General features: G+C 44.7%; 1 protein-coding gene across 1 annotated transcript in view; it reads left to right on the forward strand.

Annotated features, from left to right (window-relative positions):
• LOC126542278 (prostatic acid phosphatase-like) overlaps positions 1-18,701 on the forward strand; it is a 51,925-nt gene that overhangs the window by 9,707 nt on the left and 23,517 nt on the right. Inside the window, exons 5-6 of the mRNA XM_050189283.3 lie at positions 853-951; positions 14,948-15,037. Of these exons, the coding sequence (XP_050045240.1) occupies positions 853-951; positions 14,948-15,037 (189 nt within the window). The remainder of the gene's footprint in view (positions 1-852; positions 952-14,947; positions 15,038-18,701) is intronic.

Consider the following 18,701-nt stretch of genomic DNA (forward strand, 5'->3'; position numbering starts at 1 on the left):
TTTTAGTGGAGTAGCATACTAGAGGACTATTGCCTCAGTTTAACCTCTATGGGTTTCCTCCTCCTTTCTCGCTCGTCTCCACTGCTAAATTAAAATTGTCGCTAAAGGCAACATTAGCTCAAGCAAAAGTGATAGATTAGCCCTCTGATGTGTCCAAAATGTCACTTTCACTGATAATGGAGTTTTCGTAAGCAGGAAAATGATGTACATTTGGTACAAGATTGGTCATGTCACTGTGCTAATATGGTACCAGTTCCCATGATGTAACACACTTCATTCATAGTTGCTCACCAGGTGGCCAGAATTAACCTGGGGTATCCCACTACTGCAAGTCTTATAAACAGATTGTTGTTTTGGCACGTAAAACCCCAGAATTTATTTATGATTAGTAAACTATAACAGTTCACTTAAGGTTGTGTTCCATTTCATTGGTAAAAAAATTTACTTTGGACAGCATTATTAAAGTTTTCTACAGAACTCACTGGTGTCTTCAAATTGCTCTGTTGGCATTTTCTGTAGGAATATGATGACCTTTCTGTGGGTGCATGTGGCAGGCAGCACATCCAGTAAAGTATTGCCTCCGTGATCATCGGCACAACTATGCAGGAGATCCCATTTGTCGTGAACGCTCTGAATGTCAGCAGAATTGTGTGGTGCCTTCACTCTGGATTTTTTCTGCAACTAAATAATTTCTTGCCATGAGATGAGCTTCATGAGGGTTATAGAAGCTGCCTAATAACTTAGATTGGTTTAGTGTTGGCTTTTCTTGTTCCCTTAAACCTCATAATTTCTATCTGTTGCATTAACGAGTCGTGTGTTGAAAAGGAAGAAACCTTTTTTGCTGCTCTGCAGATGCTTGTTCCAGGAGAAGCTTATTGCCCTGAAGCTGATGCAGAAGAGGAGCGTGTGAAGAATTCTCCCGAAGGGCAGGCTTTCCTCAAAAAATATCATGTATGTTGTACTTTTGTATTGCTAGCTTCTGGATGCATCTTATTAGTAGCAGGAAAATGTGTGCTTCTTATAGAGTTTGTGTTATAATTGACATGTGTTCACACTTTAATTATGGTAGGCTTTGCCCTGTAGACTGCAGTTTGGTTTGTACTTTCACATGGTTGAAGAAGAGTGTTTGCTCTGCATTAGGAACTTGTATTGGTTGTGAAATGTTTCATGAAATAACCTTAAGCTTAGGCACTGCTTTTTACGTGTCATCTTGAGCGCTGCTCAGAGCGTACTTCTTCTGCTGCTTAAGCGTACTTCTTCACAGTATCAAAGGCATAATGTGCAGCCTACGAGGCATCTGCATCTCTTCCCTAAAGCTTGTAAAACAGTTATGCTTGATAGTTTACACTGTGTTATTTTTGCCGTGCCTTCTGTATGTGGGTGTTTGTTTACCACCGTGGCTAAGTGAATAAGTGCTAGCTATTTCTCACTAACATTTTAAGTTGAGGGCATGTGTTCTCTCAGAAGCCTGGAAATGCAGGAAACCTGTATCTCATTGTGGTGTAATTGATGTGAGATGGCACCATGGATTAATATATACAGGAGAGTGTCACGAATTTGGCCATTCCAGAAAGAGACAGGGGCACGGTGCAAACATATTGGAAACCATTTATGTTAGGAAACAATTCTAACCAAGGAAACCGAACAACAAAGTAATCTCACACACCATAAATTCTATACACTCATGAAAAACTACCAGAACTAGCTATAGCCATAGAGCAAACTAGACCTTAGCTATGTACTGTTCTTCAATTCGACTAAACGAGTAACAAGTAGCCACTAGAAATCGAATGTTCTAACTGTTGCCACTAGTTGCCAGCCCAGCCCAGTGTGGCGTAAGACGTCAGCCTGCATGGTTCTGACGCTGCGTAGGCATTGACTTCCATTGTAAGTGGTGGGGTTGTGGTTCTTTGCCGAGACAAGCATGGCTCAGGATGCTTTCTTGGCCACTCGGCCGTTGTGCCACTGATGTGGCCATGCGATTGCCTCCGTGGCAGTGGGCAGTGGCCGGTAATAGATGCGTTGGGCCGGACTCGGCCTGTGGAGTGATGCCACAGCAATGTAACTGAGGCTCAGGATATGGATCCGCTGCCGCCTATCTCCATGTTGTCCCCTCTCTGATTTGGGTCCCATAAGCGGCTCTTTCCTGTTTCCAGAGCACAGTTGGAGATACGTCTGTCCTGTTCCAAATACTTGTCAGCAATCCCCCACACAGTAGCCTTTGCCTTCTTTTTCTTCCTCTTCATTCACACATCATGTGTCCCAGTTCCTTTCTATTTTCTCTGTGTTTAATAAATGCTCCCAACTTCGTTTCATCGGCCGGCGGTGGCGTCTTCTTCATGTGGACCTTCATGCCTTTTCCATCGCATGTGTTTAGCCCTGTCACTCGTGAACAAACTGATATTATAAGTGTTCCCTTTTGATGCAGTGTCACCACTTGTTGTACAGATGGCGAAACTCGGCGTTACTCTGTGCCAACTGCTATATTTGGCAAGTTTCCTTCACTGCTGTGTCACCAGTTGCAGTAGCAGCGTCAGCGCTGTCAGCTTTAGCTCCCACTGCAGACGCTTGTGCTGTATGTTGCTTGTCCCATATCAGTGTGCATTAATCTTTTGTCTGCTGCTTCATCTCGCGCTGCAGTTGCTCACATGTTGATGTTTGCTTGCCACGATCATCCTGGGCATATTTTCTCACTCGACAACTGCTAAGTGAATTTGAGTGCATTTACAAAGTCAGCTGGTTAATTCCAATCCACACAAACTATTCACATGAAGCTCACTATCTTCACTATATAGCTATTTGCACTATTAGTAGCAAACAAACCATTGGGGATGTCTAAGCTCTTGCTAGATTTTTGTGCTGGATATCACAGCACAATGATTATTTGAAAAGACAGGTATTGGTATACCTGCACCCCGCAGGTATACCAATACCGCAGGGGCGTCTGCATCAGCCGGTGTTTGGTGCATTGCAACACTACATACCCAAGCATATGAGGATTGGACACTCCCGCGTGTAGCCTTGCGTGGCTTAGCCTTGTCTGGGGAAAGGGGAATCCTCAAGGTTGAGCCGATGCCAGCTGTTCGGACTTTTAAGGTACCCCAGCAGAACCAATACACCTCTTTGGCCTCTGCTTCACATAGACGTCACCTCCAGACTGGCTCACCTGAAGGAAATGGGCAGTTGCCTTTTCCTGTCCTCCTCTCCGACCTTCATCTTTCTCTCTTGCCTTATCATCTTTCCTGTCCTCTCTTCACTTCTCACTTCCGAATTTCCCAGCGGCAAAGGTTAACCTTGTGTGCCTAGCCAGTCTTGGTTATGTTGTATTTGGTTATAGCAGCGATGTATGGCTGGCGTTGGCAGGACTTTTCTTGCAGGAACTTCTGTCATGTCCCCCTGATGGGATTCATGGTGGGTGGTTGGCATCGCTGCCGAAAACCCCATGTATACTATGCCTAAATCTATCTCCATCTATCTAAATTCATCTATCTAAACTCCCTGATCGCCCTCAGAAATGAGGGCGCACCGAAGATGTCTTCTAGTTTTTCGGACACCAAGTCCACAACTTCCCCCATTTCCATGTAGTTCACTCTGAAAAACCAGACAAACCAGTGTGAACCATTTCACCGTTCCTTGCTTCAACGTCATTGATTGAAGCTTTTGGTACAGATTATAAGGCGTCGAGGATGGCAAGCAGTAATCTCCTCTTGGAGCTTCACGCTCAGAAGCAATATGAGAAACTGCCGAAACTGGCATCATTTGGGGAGACCTAAGTAACAGTAACCCCGCACTGTACTATGAACACCACCCGCGGCATTGTCTCGGATGTTGATTTGCTTGAGCTGACTGAGTCTGAATTCTTGGAGCGCTTAATTGAGCAGAATGTTATCAATGTCAAAAGAATTAAGATGAGGCGGGATGGCAAAGAAATCGAGGCTAAGCACCCGATACTCACCTTCGGCTCAAGTGTCCTGCCAGAGTCCATCGAGGCCGAGTACATCAAGCTTCACGTAAGGCCACACGTGCCAAATTCCCTCCGACGTTTTAAATGCCAGCATTTCGACCACAGTTCACAGGGCTGCCAAGGCCGCCAGATTTGTGCGAAATGCAGTATCTGTGAACACATCTCTGAATCTTGCGAGAACTTTCTCCGCTGTGTAAACTGTGATGTGGAGCACGCCGCATACTCACGGTCATGCCCATCCTGCAAAAAAAAAATTGTGACAATAAAAGTAAAAGAGAATACTTCATTCAAAGAAGCATGCAGGCGGGTATCTTACCTGCCAAAGAACAGCTTTGCTGAAGTGGCGTGTCTGGGGGCAGCACCACAACGGCCCCCGGTGGCAGTGACCCTCCCCTTCTGGCAGCTGCAGCTAACGCTGCTGCGCTGCCCCAGCGCCCCAGCGGAAGTTACCATCACCCTCTGGGTTGGTAGCCTCAAAGGTCGCATCTGCCAAGACGAGGCCTTTACGCCAAATGCAGCGCTCGCAAGAGCGCATGTCCAGTGCCTCACAAAAGGCAATAGATACAACCAGCCAGACGGCGCTGCCAGCACGTAAGGAGCGGTGAGACTCTCGCCATCGCTCCAAAAAAGACAAAACTTGCGTCACGGCGCCTGGAAAATGCCCATGAGCTAATCTTCCTCTCTTAAACATGCAGCGCAATACGCATTTGTCATGATGGAGACACAAATACTAAAATGGAATGTTAGAGGACTTCATAACCTTGACGATATTAGAGAACTCCTATACAAACATAACCCAAAGTTCCTGTGTGTTCAAGAGACACATCTGAAACCTAGAAACACCATCTTTCTTTGCAATTACACCATCTTCCTAAAAGACCGTGACGAGGCTAACGCCTCCGGCGATGTAGCAATAGTTGCCGACAAGTCTGTAGCTTGTCAACATGTCGCCCTTCAGACGCCCCTTGAGGCAGTGTCAGTTTGAGCAATCCTTTTTAATAAACTGGTCGCTGTATGTTCTGTATCTATACCCCCTACCTATCATCCCAGAAAAAGCAATTTTCATAACCTCGTTGATTAGCTTCCGGACCCGTACATACTCTCGGAAGATATTAATGCCCATAACACGATGTGGGGAGACTCGCGATGTGATGCAAGAGTTTGATTAATTGAAAGTTTTCTTTTGAACTCTAGTGCTTGTCTGTTTCATAAGATGGAGCCGACCTGTTACAGTGTCCAACACAACAGTTATTCATCGATAGATCTAGCAATTGGCTCTTCTCTTCTGTCTCACTTGGAATGGAACATCATCAATAAACTTTATGGAAGTGACCACTTTGCTGTAACTTTATATCAGATAACTCTGCATGAAAATCCTCCCCATATTCCTTAATAGAAATTAGCATCGGTGGACTAGGTGGTTTTTAATGAATCAAGTTGTGTATCACAAGATTTGATAAGTGATTTTTAATATGGATGATGCTGTTGTACATTTTACCACTTTCATTATTGATGCAGCCAAAAAGGTCATCCTGCAAATGAATGGTGTTTCACTTACAAGATAAGTTCCCTGGTGGAACGAAAACTGTAGAGAGGCGTGAAAGAGGCAGAATAAGGCATAGGGCATACTGCGCAAATCGCTAAATGCCGACAATCTAATTCAATTTAAAAAAGTTAGATCACAGGGAAGACGGACGTGACGTCAAGCAAAGAGAGAAAGCTGGGTGAGGTTCCTCTCGGGTATTAATTCATACACGCGGGAGACAAAAGTGTGGAATGGCTTAAGAAAGCTGAAAGGGCAACAAATCCATCAGTTGCCTCTGGTGAACGACCAAGGGAATACCTTGCAAGACCAGGCACTCTCTTGGGGAGCACTTTGAGCGTGTGTCAAGCTCAATCCATTATTCTCAATCCTTCCTTAAATACAAACAAATAGAAGAATGTAAGCCAGTCATACGTAAATGCAGACAGAACGCGCCATGTAACTGGCCTTTCAGTATTGCCGAGTTGAGAGCTGCCTTGATCGCATGCAATAGCTCTGCACCGGGTCCTGACAGAGTCATGTATGACATGATAAAAAACTTACACACTGACACACAAGTTACACTACTTGTACTTTTCAACACTATTTGGGCTGCGGATACCTTCCATGCACATAGAAAGAAGTGATTGTGGTTCCTGTTTTGAAGCAGGGTAAAGGCTCTTCCTTGGCGGCAAGTTATCGCCCAATAGCTCTTACAAGTTGGCTGTGTAAGCTTTTTGAAAAATGATTAATTGTAGACTCGTACATTTCCTTGACCTCAACAATATGCTTGATCCCTATCAGTGCAGCTTCAAAGAAGGGCGGTCCACAACTGATCATCTTGTGCGCATTGAAGGATATATTCACGATGCATTTGTACATAAACAGTTTTTCTTATTGATGTTCCTCGACATGGAGAAAGCGTATGACACAACGTGCTATTACAGGATCTTGCAAGACTTGTCGGGAATGGTAATCCATGGAAATATGCTAAACATAATAGAAAGTTACTTGTCGAATCATATCTTCCCCCCGAAAATTGGCACCGCACTGTTGCAATCTATACAAGAAACTGCTGTAACCCAGGGAGGCATGCTTAGCTGCATGTTCTTTATCGTACGAGACTTCGTACGTTTAATGCTGAAGACCAGGTAATGATCCTCAAACCTTCAAGAAAGAAAAAGCTTGAAATTCACTGGGACTGTTAAAGTGTTGCACAATCTTTCAGTTACTAACTATGCTCTGAAAGTGCCCGGTCGCAGGTAGGAGGTGAGGATATACCACTGCAATTTGATGAAGCCATGCGTAGAGCAGAGCGGAGTCGTTAACTTTACCATCAAAGAGCAGGATGACACTATTACCGAGTTTAATGAGCATAAGGCGACCTCCAACTCTGAAATCAGCCTGGAAGAAGTAGTAAAACATTCGGTAAGCTTGCACACTCTTAGACCCGAGCAGCTAGACGAGCTAAGAGGGATGTTAGGGGAATATCTCGACAGATTCAGGGATCGGCCAGGTAGAACCGAACTAACAACGTATGAAATAGAGCTGACATCAACCGAACCTGTAAGATCAAAGCCTTACAGGGTGTCTCCATGACAGAGAAATTATGGAGGCAGAGATACAGCGCATGCTAGAGTTGGGAGCTATTGAGCCCACTGAGAGGGACTACACGTCACCGCTAATACTTGTAGAAACCCCTAATAAGGACCCTCGTCCATGTGTTGACTACAGGAAGTTAAATGCCACCACTAGGGATCAGCTGTACCTGATACACAACATTGAGGAACGAATTGAAGTTAGCGCTGCTAAATACATTTCAACTATAGAGCTTGTGCGGTAATACTGGCAAGTTCCCCTTTCAGAAAGTGCCAGCAGCTGTGCCACATTTATCTCGCCTGTAGGCACTTTTCACCCTCTCGCCCTCAGCTTCAGGCTGAAGAATGCGCCATTTAGCTTCTCTAAGTTAATGGATATTGTCCTAAAAGATTTGCAGGAGTTTGCCTTGCGATATGTTGATGATGTAGCAATTTTTTCAGACAGCTGAAAACGGCACGTATCGCACTTCAAACAGGTGTTCTCACGGTTGAGGGAAGCAGGCTTAACGATGAAGGCAGAAAAGTAGGTTTGGCTGTTTGCAGGTTACTTATCTGGGATATGTTGTCGGCCAGGGCACAAGACGGCCGGCCGAGCTGAAAATAGCTACGATTGGGGATTTTTCATAGCCTCGCACGAAAACAGACATTTGTTCAGTTTTGGGACTCGTTGGGTACTATCAACGGTACGTTCTGAATTACTCGCAAATAGCAAGTCCTTTATTGGACGTCCTCTGAAAGGGAGCGCCGAGTAGCGTGCACTAGGATAAGGACAAAGAGAATGCTTTTCAAGGTTTGAAAACGCTATTGGTTTCTCGTCCTGTGCTTCGTGCGCCAGTCTACACAAAGGAATTCATAGTTCAGTGCGACGCAAGCGACAGGGGTATGGGCGTGGTACTTAGGTCGGCGACGATAATGAAGAACATCCTATCCTCTATGCCAGCCGTAAACTAACCGTAAGTGAGGAAGCCTACAGTGCTTCAGAGAAGGAATGTGCCTGTTTAGTTTGGGCACCCCAGAAGTTGTGTTACTTGTATGGAGCAAGATTCATTTTCGAGACCGACCACTGCGCTCTGACATGGCTCAATCAAATGTCACAAAAAAATGGCCGCTTGCTCCGATGGAGCCTAATTCTCCAAGAGTACAACTTCTCCATTAGATATAAGAAGGGAAAGTTGCATAGCAATGCGGATGGTTTGAGCAGGCTAATTTGAATTCTGTGTTTAGGGATCTCGACTGAATTTTGTTGTTATAATTAATTTTGTTAAGCCAAGAAGATCCCCTCTCATTTAGCAGGACTCCATTCATTAATGCTAAATTTGTCAGCACAAAATTCCTTCAGAAATTGGCATAGCGAAATGCAGCATTTGTCGTTTCTGCACTTATGTTGCCGTTGAAGCCTGGCGGGTCTAAAGTGAGATCCAAGATACATCATCTCAGCACAGAGCCGTGTTGTGGGGTTCGCTATGCAGTTTTGCCCGTCATTGTTGGATGTTTTGGGGCGGTGTCAACATTTTGGGGCACTGTCAAGCCAAGCCATCCCCCCCTTGCCCCCAGCCATTCTCTTCCTGCCCAGTGGTTATCAGCACTGGCCAGACGAGATTTTCCGGGCCATGGAGGAGCTGTTACGATTGGCGTGCGAGGGTAGTGTCCTTCGAACCTTTCCCAGCCCGCAGCGACGAGTCACTTTGTAAAGCAAACAATGCGCCTCCTTCGGACAGCCCAACGGTGCCAGCAAGGCTAGCCACGTTTGGCGGACTGAGTATTGTTAGTTGGTTCGCTGTCACCTTCACGGTCTACTTTGGGCAAGAGGACTCCTGGAAAAGGGTGTTTTGCAGTGCTTTCTCACGGGCCCCAGAAATCGTCACAGTCGATTGACAGACGCGACGGCTAACTGTGGAATCGGCTCTGGAATCAAGAGGCGCCAGCTTGGGTCAAGCGTCCCAACCCCTGTCTATGAGGACCCTCTCCGCTCGGTGTGTTCAGTGAAATCAAAGTGCGGAAGTGAGTGTGTGAACCCTCCTCCTCAAAGGCGGGTCGACTACGACTACGATAACTTTAAACGCTTCCATTGGACGAAGGTTTAACGGCAGTTTTACCTTGCCTAGGGATCTAGGGAAGATAGAGGGTTTTTAAGCAGCTGTTTTTGGCTGCTTGGGGTGCTTCCTTTTCAGTCATGCTAGACTGATGAAATGTATCTCCTGTCTTCATGTAGATATTGTAAATAAATCCCATACTCCTAGTTCTCGATAAGAGCAAGCTCCTCCCTTCAACAATGTGCTTAGCATGGATGAGTCAGATGATGGCATGGGCCAGCTACCCCTTATTACATGCCTGACCCCAACTCTTACAATGCGGGGAGAGGCTGACCGTCTTCCACGTCCTCCTGGAGTGTCGGGAAGCCGAATCTGAGCGAGTCATTTTTTCCTAGCATGCTGGCAGCGCATTTCTCTTCATCCTGTAATGTTTCTTGGCCCAGAACCGTTTTTAATACCAGCACAGTCCTAGGTTTCCTGAAAGATGTTGTCTTACATGCTATTAGCCCGATACATTCATAGTGCTTCCTCACTACGAATGTATGAGGATGGCACTACGATCATAGTATTGTATAGCACACGTGTCCAGGCCCTTGTGTTTCAAGGGCTCTGATGAGGCAGCGGTGCCCTAGCCAATTTTTCCAGCTGACATATTTCGCACATCATATCATTTTTTTCGCGATGCACTTTAAGGCTCATAGTACACGTCATTAGTCATCGCCATAATCTTATTACACAAAGATGTTATACACTTTACGGTTATTTTTAGGCCCCTTTACAGCCACGTCACATCAACTTCATAGAACTCATCACTTTGCTGCGAAGTCACTAGCACTGGCATGGCACTCTTTGACCATACCTGGCCCTTGCGCCACTAATCAAACACATTCATTCATTGGTATACCTGCATTGTCATCCGAAAACTAAACAGTTCATGGCTCTGCTTATCTACCGTTGAATGAGCTTAAAGAAACACTAAAGGCAAAAAGTCAAGCTAAAGTGATAAATCAGTGCTGAAGAACATCTAAGGCATCAATATTATTGCAAACAGAGCTTTAGTAACCGAGAAATTGAGGTAAATGCACGACATGATTGTGGATTCCACCGTGACATTCAAGTACTAGCCCGATGATGAAGGCAGTCCCCATTATAATTACGTCAACCACTCGTAATAAGAACATCAGTGTATAGCATAATAAGACACACACAAAAAAAGAAATGCTACTTGTCCAGTTCTATTCGATTTTTTAGAAAAAAGAAAATACTCAATGACGTTACCTTTCACAGCAATATGGGCGGTTGAAAGGTTTCATTTTCTCCACTCTGCACTGCCCCCACTTTTGCATTTCAGTAGTTTTGTTATCGTGCAGTACTGCATTGGTTTTTCTGGCTTTCAAAACTCGCACAAGCTGCAAGTAGCTGTGAATACCATGACTATGTAATGTCGCGAGATTCCAGAACTGTCCTAGCCACTTGACCAAGAGCTGCTGCAACGGTGAATCCAACACTCTGTCTTGGCTCAGTTTCTCCGTGGCCGCGCATTTACATCTTGCGCAGAAAACCGTAGCACCATCTGTTGGGCGCTGTTTTACTCACTAATGGCACTAAAGGTTGATTTTGGCGCATGCAACATCACCACACCCCGATTGGGGCCGGGTGATTTGAATGGCACTACAGGTATGCGCACTTTTCAGACGCAGTTTTCTCGTAAATTAAGTCATTTCTTGGCAGGAAACAAGCGCCGAGAGGTTCCTGAAATGGTATTTTAACAGTCCACGTCGACTTATTATTTGCCTTTAGTGTCCCTTTAACAATGTGGCCGTGGCTGTACCACCCGCCCCCTTGGCGATAGCAACCAGCGCTGCTTTGCCGTCACTGAAAGAGGGCCCATTGACCCAGCCCTCATAAATACCCAAGAAAGTGGATGGGAAGACAGCGCCGCAGTAGCTCAATTGGTGGAGCATCGCACACATAATGTGAAGATGTGGGATCGTTCCCCATCTGCGGCAAGTTATTTTTTTATCCATTTTCAATTCCATTAATCTATAATTTCTTTAATTGAATTAGTAAGTACAAGTAATTTCTCCTGTGTTTTTCTTGGTGTCTATGTTTGTTGGCTTCTTATGATATGATTAATAAAAATCGGGCCCCTTGATTAGCCCCCTTTTTTCCCCTTCACAACTTGGGGTAGTGATAGGAAGCGCATCCTGAACCTTTACAAGAGCCTCATTCGAACATGCTTAGTTTACAGGGCCATAGTTTATTAATCGGCTACTCCTAGCGCATTGAAAATGCTGGATCCTGTCCATCACCAAGGTATCTGCCTGGCGATCGGTGCCTTCAGGACAAGTCCCATAGAGAGTCTCTATGTTGAAGCTAACGAGTGGGCACTTCATCTTCAGAGGTCGTACTGCAGTTTTATGTACTTTCTAAAGGTAAATGCAAACCGCGAACGTCTGTCTTACGTAAGTGTAAACATGACATCTGCAACTTTATTTAATAATCAACCAGCAGTTAAAGAACCCTTCTCACTGTGTGTACAGAAGCTTAGTCAAGAATTGGATGTTCCACTTCTTGAAAACCCTTTAATGGCTCCTGTCAAGCTATGTCCGCCATGGCAATGGCAGCTCATTGAGTGTGATACCTCATTTGTTGAAATAACAAAGAACATTCCCCAGGTACACATTCAAAGGCACTTTCTTGAATTTAAGTCGAAGTACTTTTGCCAAGAATTTTGCACAGATGCCTCAAAGTCACATGCCGGTATTTCGTATTTCAGCCGTCAGCCCATCATTTTCAGAATGTTAATGTCCTGCACCCAGAAACAAGCATATTCACTGCTGAGGCATATGCTGTACTGACAGCTATTAAACATATCAAGAAAACAAAACTGCAAACGGCTATTATATTCACAGACTCTCTTAGTGCCGTAAAATCTCTGTCACTCGAGAAACACAACAATCCTGTACTCAATGAGCTATATTCTCTCCTGTGCACAGCATATACATCTAATCAGCACGTCATAGTATGTTGGGTACTTGGGCACAGAGGCATTGAGGGCAACATGCTTGCAGATGAAATTGCTACATCTATTGCAACGAAAGCTGGTAACTCTTTCGTAGGTATCCCAGCCCCAGAGCTAAAGCCATTTCTGCACAAAAATAACTTGGAAGGCATTGGCAACAGAAGTGGCACATGAATACCTCCAATAAACTTCATTTAATCAAGCCACAGTTAGGAAATTTGCCACCAGTAGCAAAAATACCGCGAATCGAGGTCCTTTTCTGCCTCCTTAGGATAGGTCATACATATGACACATACTCTCATCTGTTGACCGGTAGTGAACCTCCCATTTGCTGTAGATGTGGTGAGACACTAGCTGACCTCCATGTCTTACTGAAGTGTAGAGAAATGGAAGCTGAAAGGAAAAACACTTCCCTCTAGCCTGCTGCTTGGTGCTGACCCATTTCTTGACAGAAAATCCATTTTTAACTTTCTGCAAGGTGTTGGTTCATTGCAAGTTATAGGCCCAAGAGTTTCGTAGCACAGTATCTTGCCAGAGGCTGCTATTGCAATAGTAACATTTTGTAGGACATATGCCTACAGGCCCTTGCATTTAATGGCCTCATTGAAGCAATAGTGCTGTTGGCATTTATATATTTTAATATCTCATTCCACCAAAGCACATCTTTTAGATTCATAGCACATCTGACAAGTCATTGTGGCTACAGTCGAAACCCGTGATAACGAAATCCCGCAACAACGAAACATTTTTGTATCCCTGGCGAACGCCCATAGGATTCCAATGCATTTCGTACCTCCCGGCAACGAAATGTCGCTGTACTGCAATCCCACATCAACTAAATTTGCCGGAACATAACTCCGCATATCACCTACTCGTGTAAGGCTAGCAGGCTCCAAAATGTGCATAAATGTGATTGTTTTGCACTAGAATTGCTTAAAATACCACCACATTACACTGGTGTGGGTGGCGCCATTTTTGGTCACAAAAACAACCAAGCGTCGAAAGCGATCAGTGCACTGGAAATATGGCCTGGCCGCCATATTGTTTGTTGATCACCCGTTTGAAGTGGCACGCATGTTGCTACCGACATGTGATGATGGCTTTTGCACGTCTACTAGGTGATATTGTAGATTGTTGTTCGAAACGCGCGTTCAGTTTGTGTTTCCCGCGGCTGACGCCTCAGCGAGACCTAGGCCAATCGCGTGAGCCGAAATTGAATGCAAAATGAATGTGCGTTTTGAACAGAAATCGCCAATCGTGGCAGTGCACTGCGTAGTGTGCACCTTGGGGAGAAAAATGCAGGAAAAGCAAGGAAATCCACATCCCACCGACATGGAGTTGTTTATGGCACTTGAGATGGCGGGTCGCAGCATATGGAGTGTCACGCATCGGGCCATGATTGAACGATCATCTGGGAATACACATCCTTTGTTTCAAGAATGTTGGTTTTGGTGCCGCCTGACAGGCATAGTGTGCGGATTTGGCGCCGAACGTAGATTTGCGTGAAAGGCGGTTATCTTAATCGTTTGTCTTTGGGTACACGAGATACGATCACTTTGCGCTCATTACCGTACGCATCGGCACCTACGGGCAACAACGTGCGCTGGAGAAATGCTGATGTATGCGCTGTTTCTCTGCATCTGGTGCCAAGTTATGCAAAATCTTGCAAAGGTGATCGTATCTCCGAAAGCAATTGACTGAGAAATACTGCGCCATGTCAGTACTGCCACTGCTGGTTGACACATGCAGCGCACTTCGTACTGTCTGCAATGTGATTCTATATCCTCGAGCAAAGCTTGCCAAAGTAGGCTAACGGAATTTTGACAGTAAATTTTTGTTCTGCGATGCATTACCTATCTGTGTTGTCTGTTTTCGCAACAACGAAATTCTCGCAAAAGCGAATTACCACGACAACTGCGTAGCATGACCACTGCTCCAGACAAGTTGGTATCAAATGAAAGCAATCAATTTAAGTTTGCAGCACTTCTCAAACAAATCGGCAACGCACAAAGTGCTTTTGCAATCAGACTAACACGAACCTCCATGCTTTCTTCTCGTCTGCTTGTCTGTTTACATGGCGCCCTTCGGCCACGTAAGCAGCTCTTTTCAAGCTGGTCGTCTAATGGCCAATTTTGAAGCCATGTGGCAGGCTGTATTTGTGTTAGCAGCCTAGAAAAGGGGCAGGCAGAAGCACTAGTGAAGGCCACTTGTGGGGAGGGTGAGTAGCAGAGGCAGAGAGCGCAGCGGTGTGCTGCGCATGCTGAGGGTGAGCAAGTTTGCAGCATCATTGAGAGAACAGAGCAAATGGATTGGCAATTGGCCGTCCTGCATAACTTACACTGTGGCATTATATTGATGGGCAACTTTCCGTGGTAGTGAAGGAAAAGCTACGGGGGCGAAGCGGCTGTACGTATGTTACTGCACCAAGTATTCTGGCATCATTTGACAGTGCATTTGATTTCTTGGAGCAGATACTGAATCGGCATAGCTTCCACATGTGACAGTTTCGTATTTGTCCAATTGCAGAAGATAAAAGCAGAAAAATAGGTTAAATTTAACTCTGAGTGATCCACTTTGTCTTATTTTGCCGTTGTAAATAAGATGCTTGTCTCCTCTTCGCGAGATTTAACTAATGAGAATGGAACCTTTTTTCAGGGGTGCTCTTGTGCACACTTTGTATAGCTTTCCCTTCATTGCCACAAAAAGTTTTCCGTGAGCTTAACATAGTGCTGAGTTTTGTTTTCAGAATTTGTATGTTGCATGCAGCCTTAGAAACATTGATTATAATCTTATACGCTTTTTCAGAAACTTTATGAAACACTAACTGAAAAAACTGGCAGCATTATTGCAGACTGGAATGATGCTGGGTACGTATACGACGCTCTTCTCATTGAGGTAAGAGCCAAATTTTGCTTTAATTATCTTCAGCATGTGGCAGACTATAAAGGGTGTCCCAGCTATCATGCATTGCATATTTTAAAAAGGACAGGCCGTTATACATGAAGATAACCAAGTGCATATTGTTCAGTCGGCCAGAGTAGCCGGCAGTAGTCATTCTTACTGATGCCATTCAATTTAGTTGCAATTAGTTAATTGTTTAATTACTGCTCTGAACGCTGTGCTGTCAGTGAAGAATTTGTAGGAAATTGAAAGAAACTTAAAGCTGGCATGTTTTCAACCAGGTACTTTTTGCCCGTTTAGGTTTTCCGGCGGATAAAGAAAGCACATGAAAAGTGAAAAATTTCACATGACTAACCATCTGCTCGCATAAAAAAACAGCACCCTCAAACAAGCTCCGCAATAGTTACTGGCTGAGCTGGTGCTTTATCTGGTGCATTCCGCATGGAACAGCACAGCGCCTTGGTGTTCCGATAACTGGTGTTTGGTGCATCATGGGAAAACTGCGCTTGCTAAATCCTGTGCAGCATGTTTGCAATCGCTGCATCTTGATGCGGGCAGACGTTTTTAGTCTCATAATATTTTTCATTTCTAGTGGGCTTCTTTATCAGCTGGAAAAAGTAAATGGACAAACAGTACCTGGCTGAGAACATGCCAATCTCAAGTGTCTTCAAGTTTCCTCCATATTTTTCATCGACAGCACACCGTTCAGAGCAGTAATTAAAGATGAGATTATCGATATCAATTAATAAATTGAATTGCATCAACAACAAAATTACTGGCAGCTACTATACTCAACTGTAAACAATATTCACTTGGTTATCTTCGCGTAGAATGGCCCGTCTTTTTTAAAAGCGCAATGAATGATAGCTGTGACACACTGTATAAGGCAGTTCAAGTGTGTGAGATCATAACACCATTATTGAATCCTCAACTCTGGCTACATATATATTACATGCGCAAGTGCATGCACCACAGAAAAATGTTCTGTCAAGCACAGCACATGCTATTCTGCCAAAATGCTGGAGTCTGGCATCACTATGAAAGCAAAATTTTCTTTGTGGAGCAGGGAGCATTTTTGTAGCGTGGTGGTCGAGCCATATAGAAAGAAATTTCAACAAGAGCGGACACTCCCATAGAGCCCATCGGCCGAATTGACTGTAGCGCATCAAGTGGATGGTATTAACACCTTCGGGTTTCGGTTTTGGGCGCACGCGTTTTGAACGCCAGTTGGTACAGGTAACGCCGGCTATGCTGATCGGCGCGGCTTTTATTTATTTTTTTTTTATTTCGCTTCTACTGCTGAACTATGTGCGGCCTTGGCGCGGAATCGCTTTATTATTTAGTAAAAATGATTGTGAACATTCTTTACAAGCCTCCACTAAATCTGTGTCACGTGCAATTTCATAAAGAAAATGCAAGACGTCTTCTTAAATGATGAAATGTTTATTTTGCTCTATATAAATGCTCATTCCGGGCTTCTTGTGCACTCATCCAACGTTGTAGCACCAGGTAAGCAGCAGTTGTTGCCGTACGAAGCTCCACCGGATGCCATCAGCTCAAAAAAAAGTCAATTACAAGCATGTATCATTTTGGTATATTGACGTAACAGAAATATTGCGTGTAGAGGCGAAATGTGTGTAAGTGCTGAATTAGCGGCATTGCAGATAAATTCACTTTTACATATATTTCGTAGCAAATAGACTCCTCCCAAACAATTCCATAAAATCTCAAGAAAACATTTGATTTTCAAGCTTCCCGCCCTTCCCCCGGGTATTATTTCCTGCAGTTTAAGAGCACAAATACACGGGTGACTGCGCGTTTCGAAAACGACTTGGCCTCAGTCGATGCTTTGGTACGCCAAGTACACAAAGGTGGCTACAACGCAAGCTCTCAGCCAGACCATGTTACACGCTTGCAGAATGCCTTCTAGTCGCACTTAAGACAGATTCGTGGGTGCGAAGCCTGTTTTCAGTCACTCAGAAGACTGAAATGTCAAGTTCTTGAGCTCCTCGGTGTTATTTGTTACGCGTCCTGCCGGTGCAAGCAACACACTCCCGTGTTATCACTCTCGGCAATCGCTGGCCACGTTTTCGTCAAGCGCGAGTACCGAAATAAGGTATATATTGTTGCAAGGCCATAAAAAGTGTCACAAACTTGCCCCACTAAAATTCAGTACATGCAAAACTAACTCGCCATGACCAGCTTGTTTTTTTTTGCTAACAGCTTCACAACCCCAGGCGCGGCGAGCATGCCTCAATAGTATCCCAAAAAATTACAAAATGAATTGCTATGATTTTTGGGGTCAGAGAGTGCGTCACGAACTTCTTCCAGTAAGATTCACTACACCCGAAATTAAACTGTGGCACACAGCCGAGCTGCTTTTCACTAACTGCGCCACTACCTCGAGCACGGCCACTGTGCTTTAAGAGTACCCCAAAAAGTAACGAAATTAGTTGCAATAATGTCTGGAGTCAGAGAAAGCGCCAAAACTTGTTCCGGTAAGATTCAGTACACTCAAAAATGCATCACACGACCGAGGTGCTTTTCATCACAAAGCCAGGTGTGGTGAGCGTGCCCAAAAGCTACCGAAGTAAGTTATAATAATGCTTGGGCTCATCGAAAGTGTCCCAAACATCTCCCAGTATGAGTAATTAACTCAAATTAACTAAGCCTGGACGGCGGAGCTGTTTTTCGATAACTGGGTCGCTATATATGTTCTGTTTTGGCGATTTGTTCAGTTTTGTGCATTTGACAGTCGCGACGCACTTCAAGCACATTTAATGCTTAAAGTGCGTCGCGACTGTCAAATAAAATTTCTCGCCTTGCTGTTGTCCAGTAGTGCAGCGGTGCCGTGTCGAAATGCAGACGGAACGCAAGAAAACGCTGGGAGCACGACAAACGGGCTACATCCAAAAGAGATGGGTCGCTGAGCAGGCGAGCTTCACATGCGCAGCCGGCTTTGCTCGCTTCGGTGGCATGTCTGGCGAATGACGCATGCATATGGCACATCTGGCGTGCCACTAGCTTGTTGCTATGCGACACAAGAAAAATAAGTCGCGAAGTATAAGTTCATTTACACGCAAAACTTTTTAGCTTTAGCGGGAAAGAATAAAAAAGATAAAACGTCTAAGTTCATTTCACATTTTTTTTCTCCAATGCTCGTGTCAACTAATGGATGGAGTTGACACTAGGCATGACGTGTTTCCTGTTGCCAGTTTTCGCCGAATGTCCCCTCTTATTGAATTTCTTTCTCTGTGGTTAGGTTGTTAAGAGGAAGAGGGAATGTGGAGAGATGGAGGGTATGTGTAGAATGCGGCACTGGTTGATTGGTTTCTTCAGTGATAATGTCATCCCTGCAGTGGCAGATGAATAACTGCACTTGGTCACAGCGGAAGGGCATGTATGGTACTACGTGTGTGTTACACCGGCTCTCCGAGTTGGCACATTGTGCAACACTGTGACAGACCACTCCAAATGGATGTGGTTCATTGGTCAGGGAACATTGATGCAGCACATGAAGCTGGTTTAGCCAAAAGGTTAGAAGCTCGATGATGAGAGCTGGCCAAGGTGCTGGTTATCACTCGGAATTATCATATCGATGTTACTACTGCCTCAGCTGACTGCTCGCTCGCCCTAGTAATGTACTCTGAAGAATGAA

Source organism: Dermacentor andersoni, chromosome 2, assembly GCF_023375885.2.
Source record: "Dermacentor andersoni chromosome 2, qqDerAnde1_hic_scaffold, whole genome shotgun sequence".
In the NCBI taxonomy this organism is placed as follows: Eukaryota; Metazoa; Arthropoda; class Arachnida; order Ixodida; family Ixodidae; genus Dermacentor; species Dermacentor andersoni.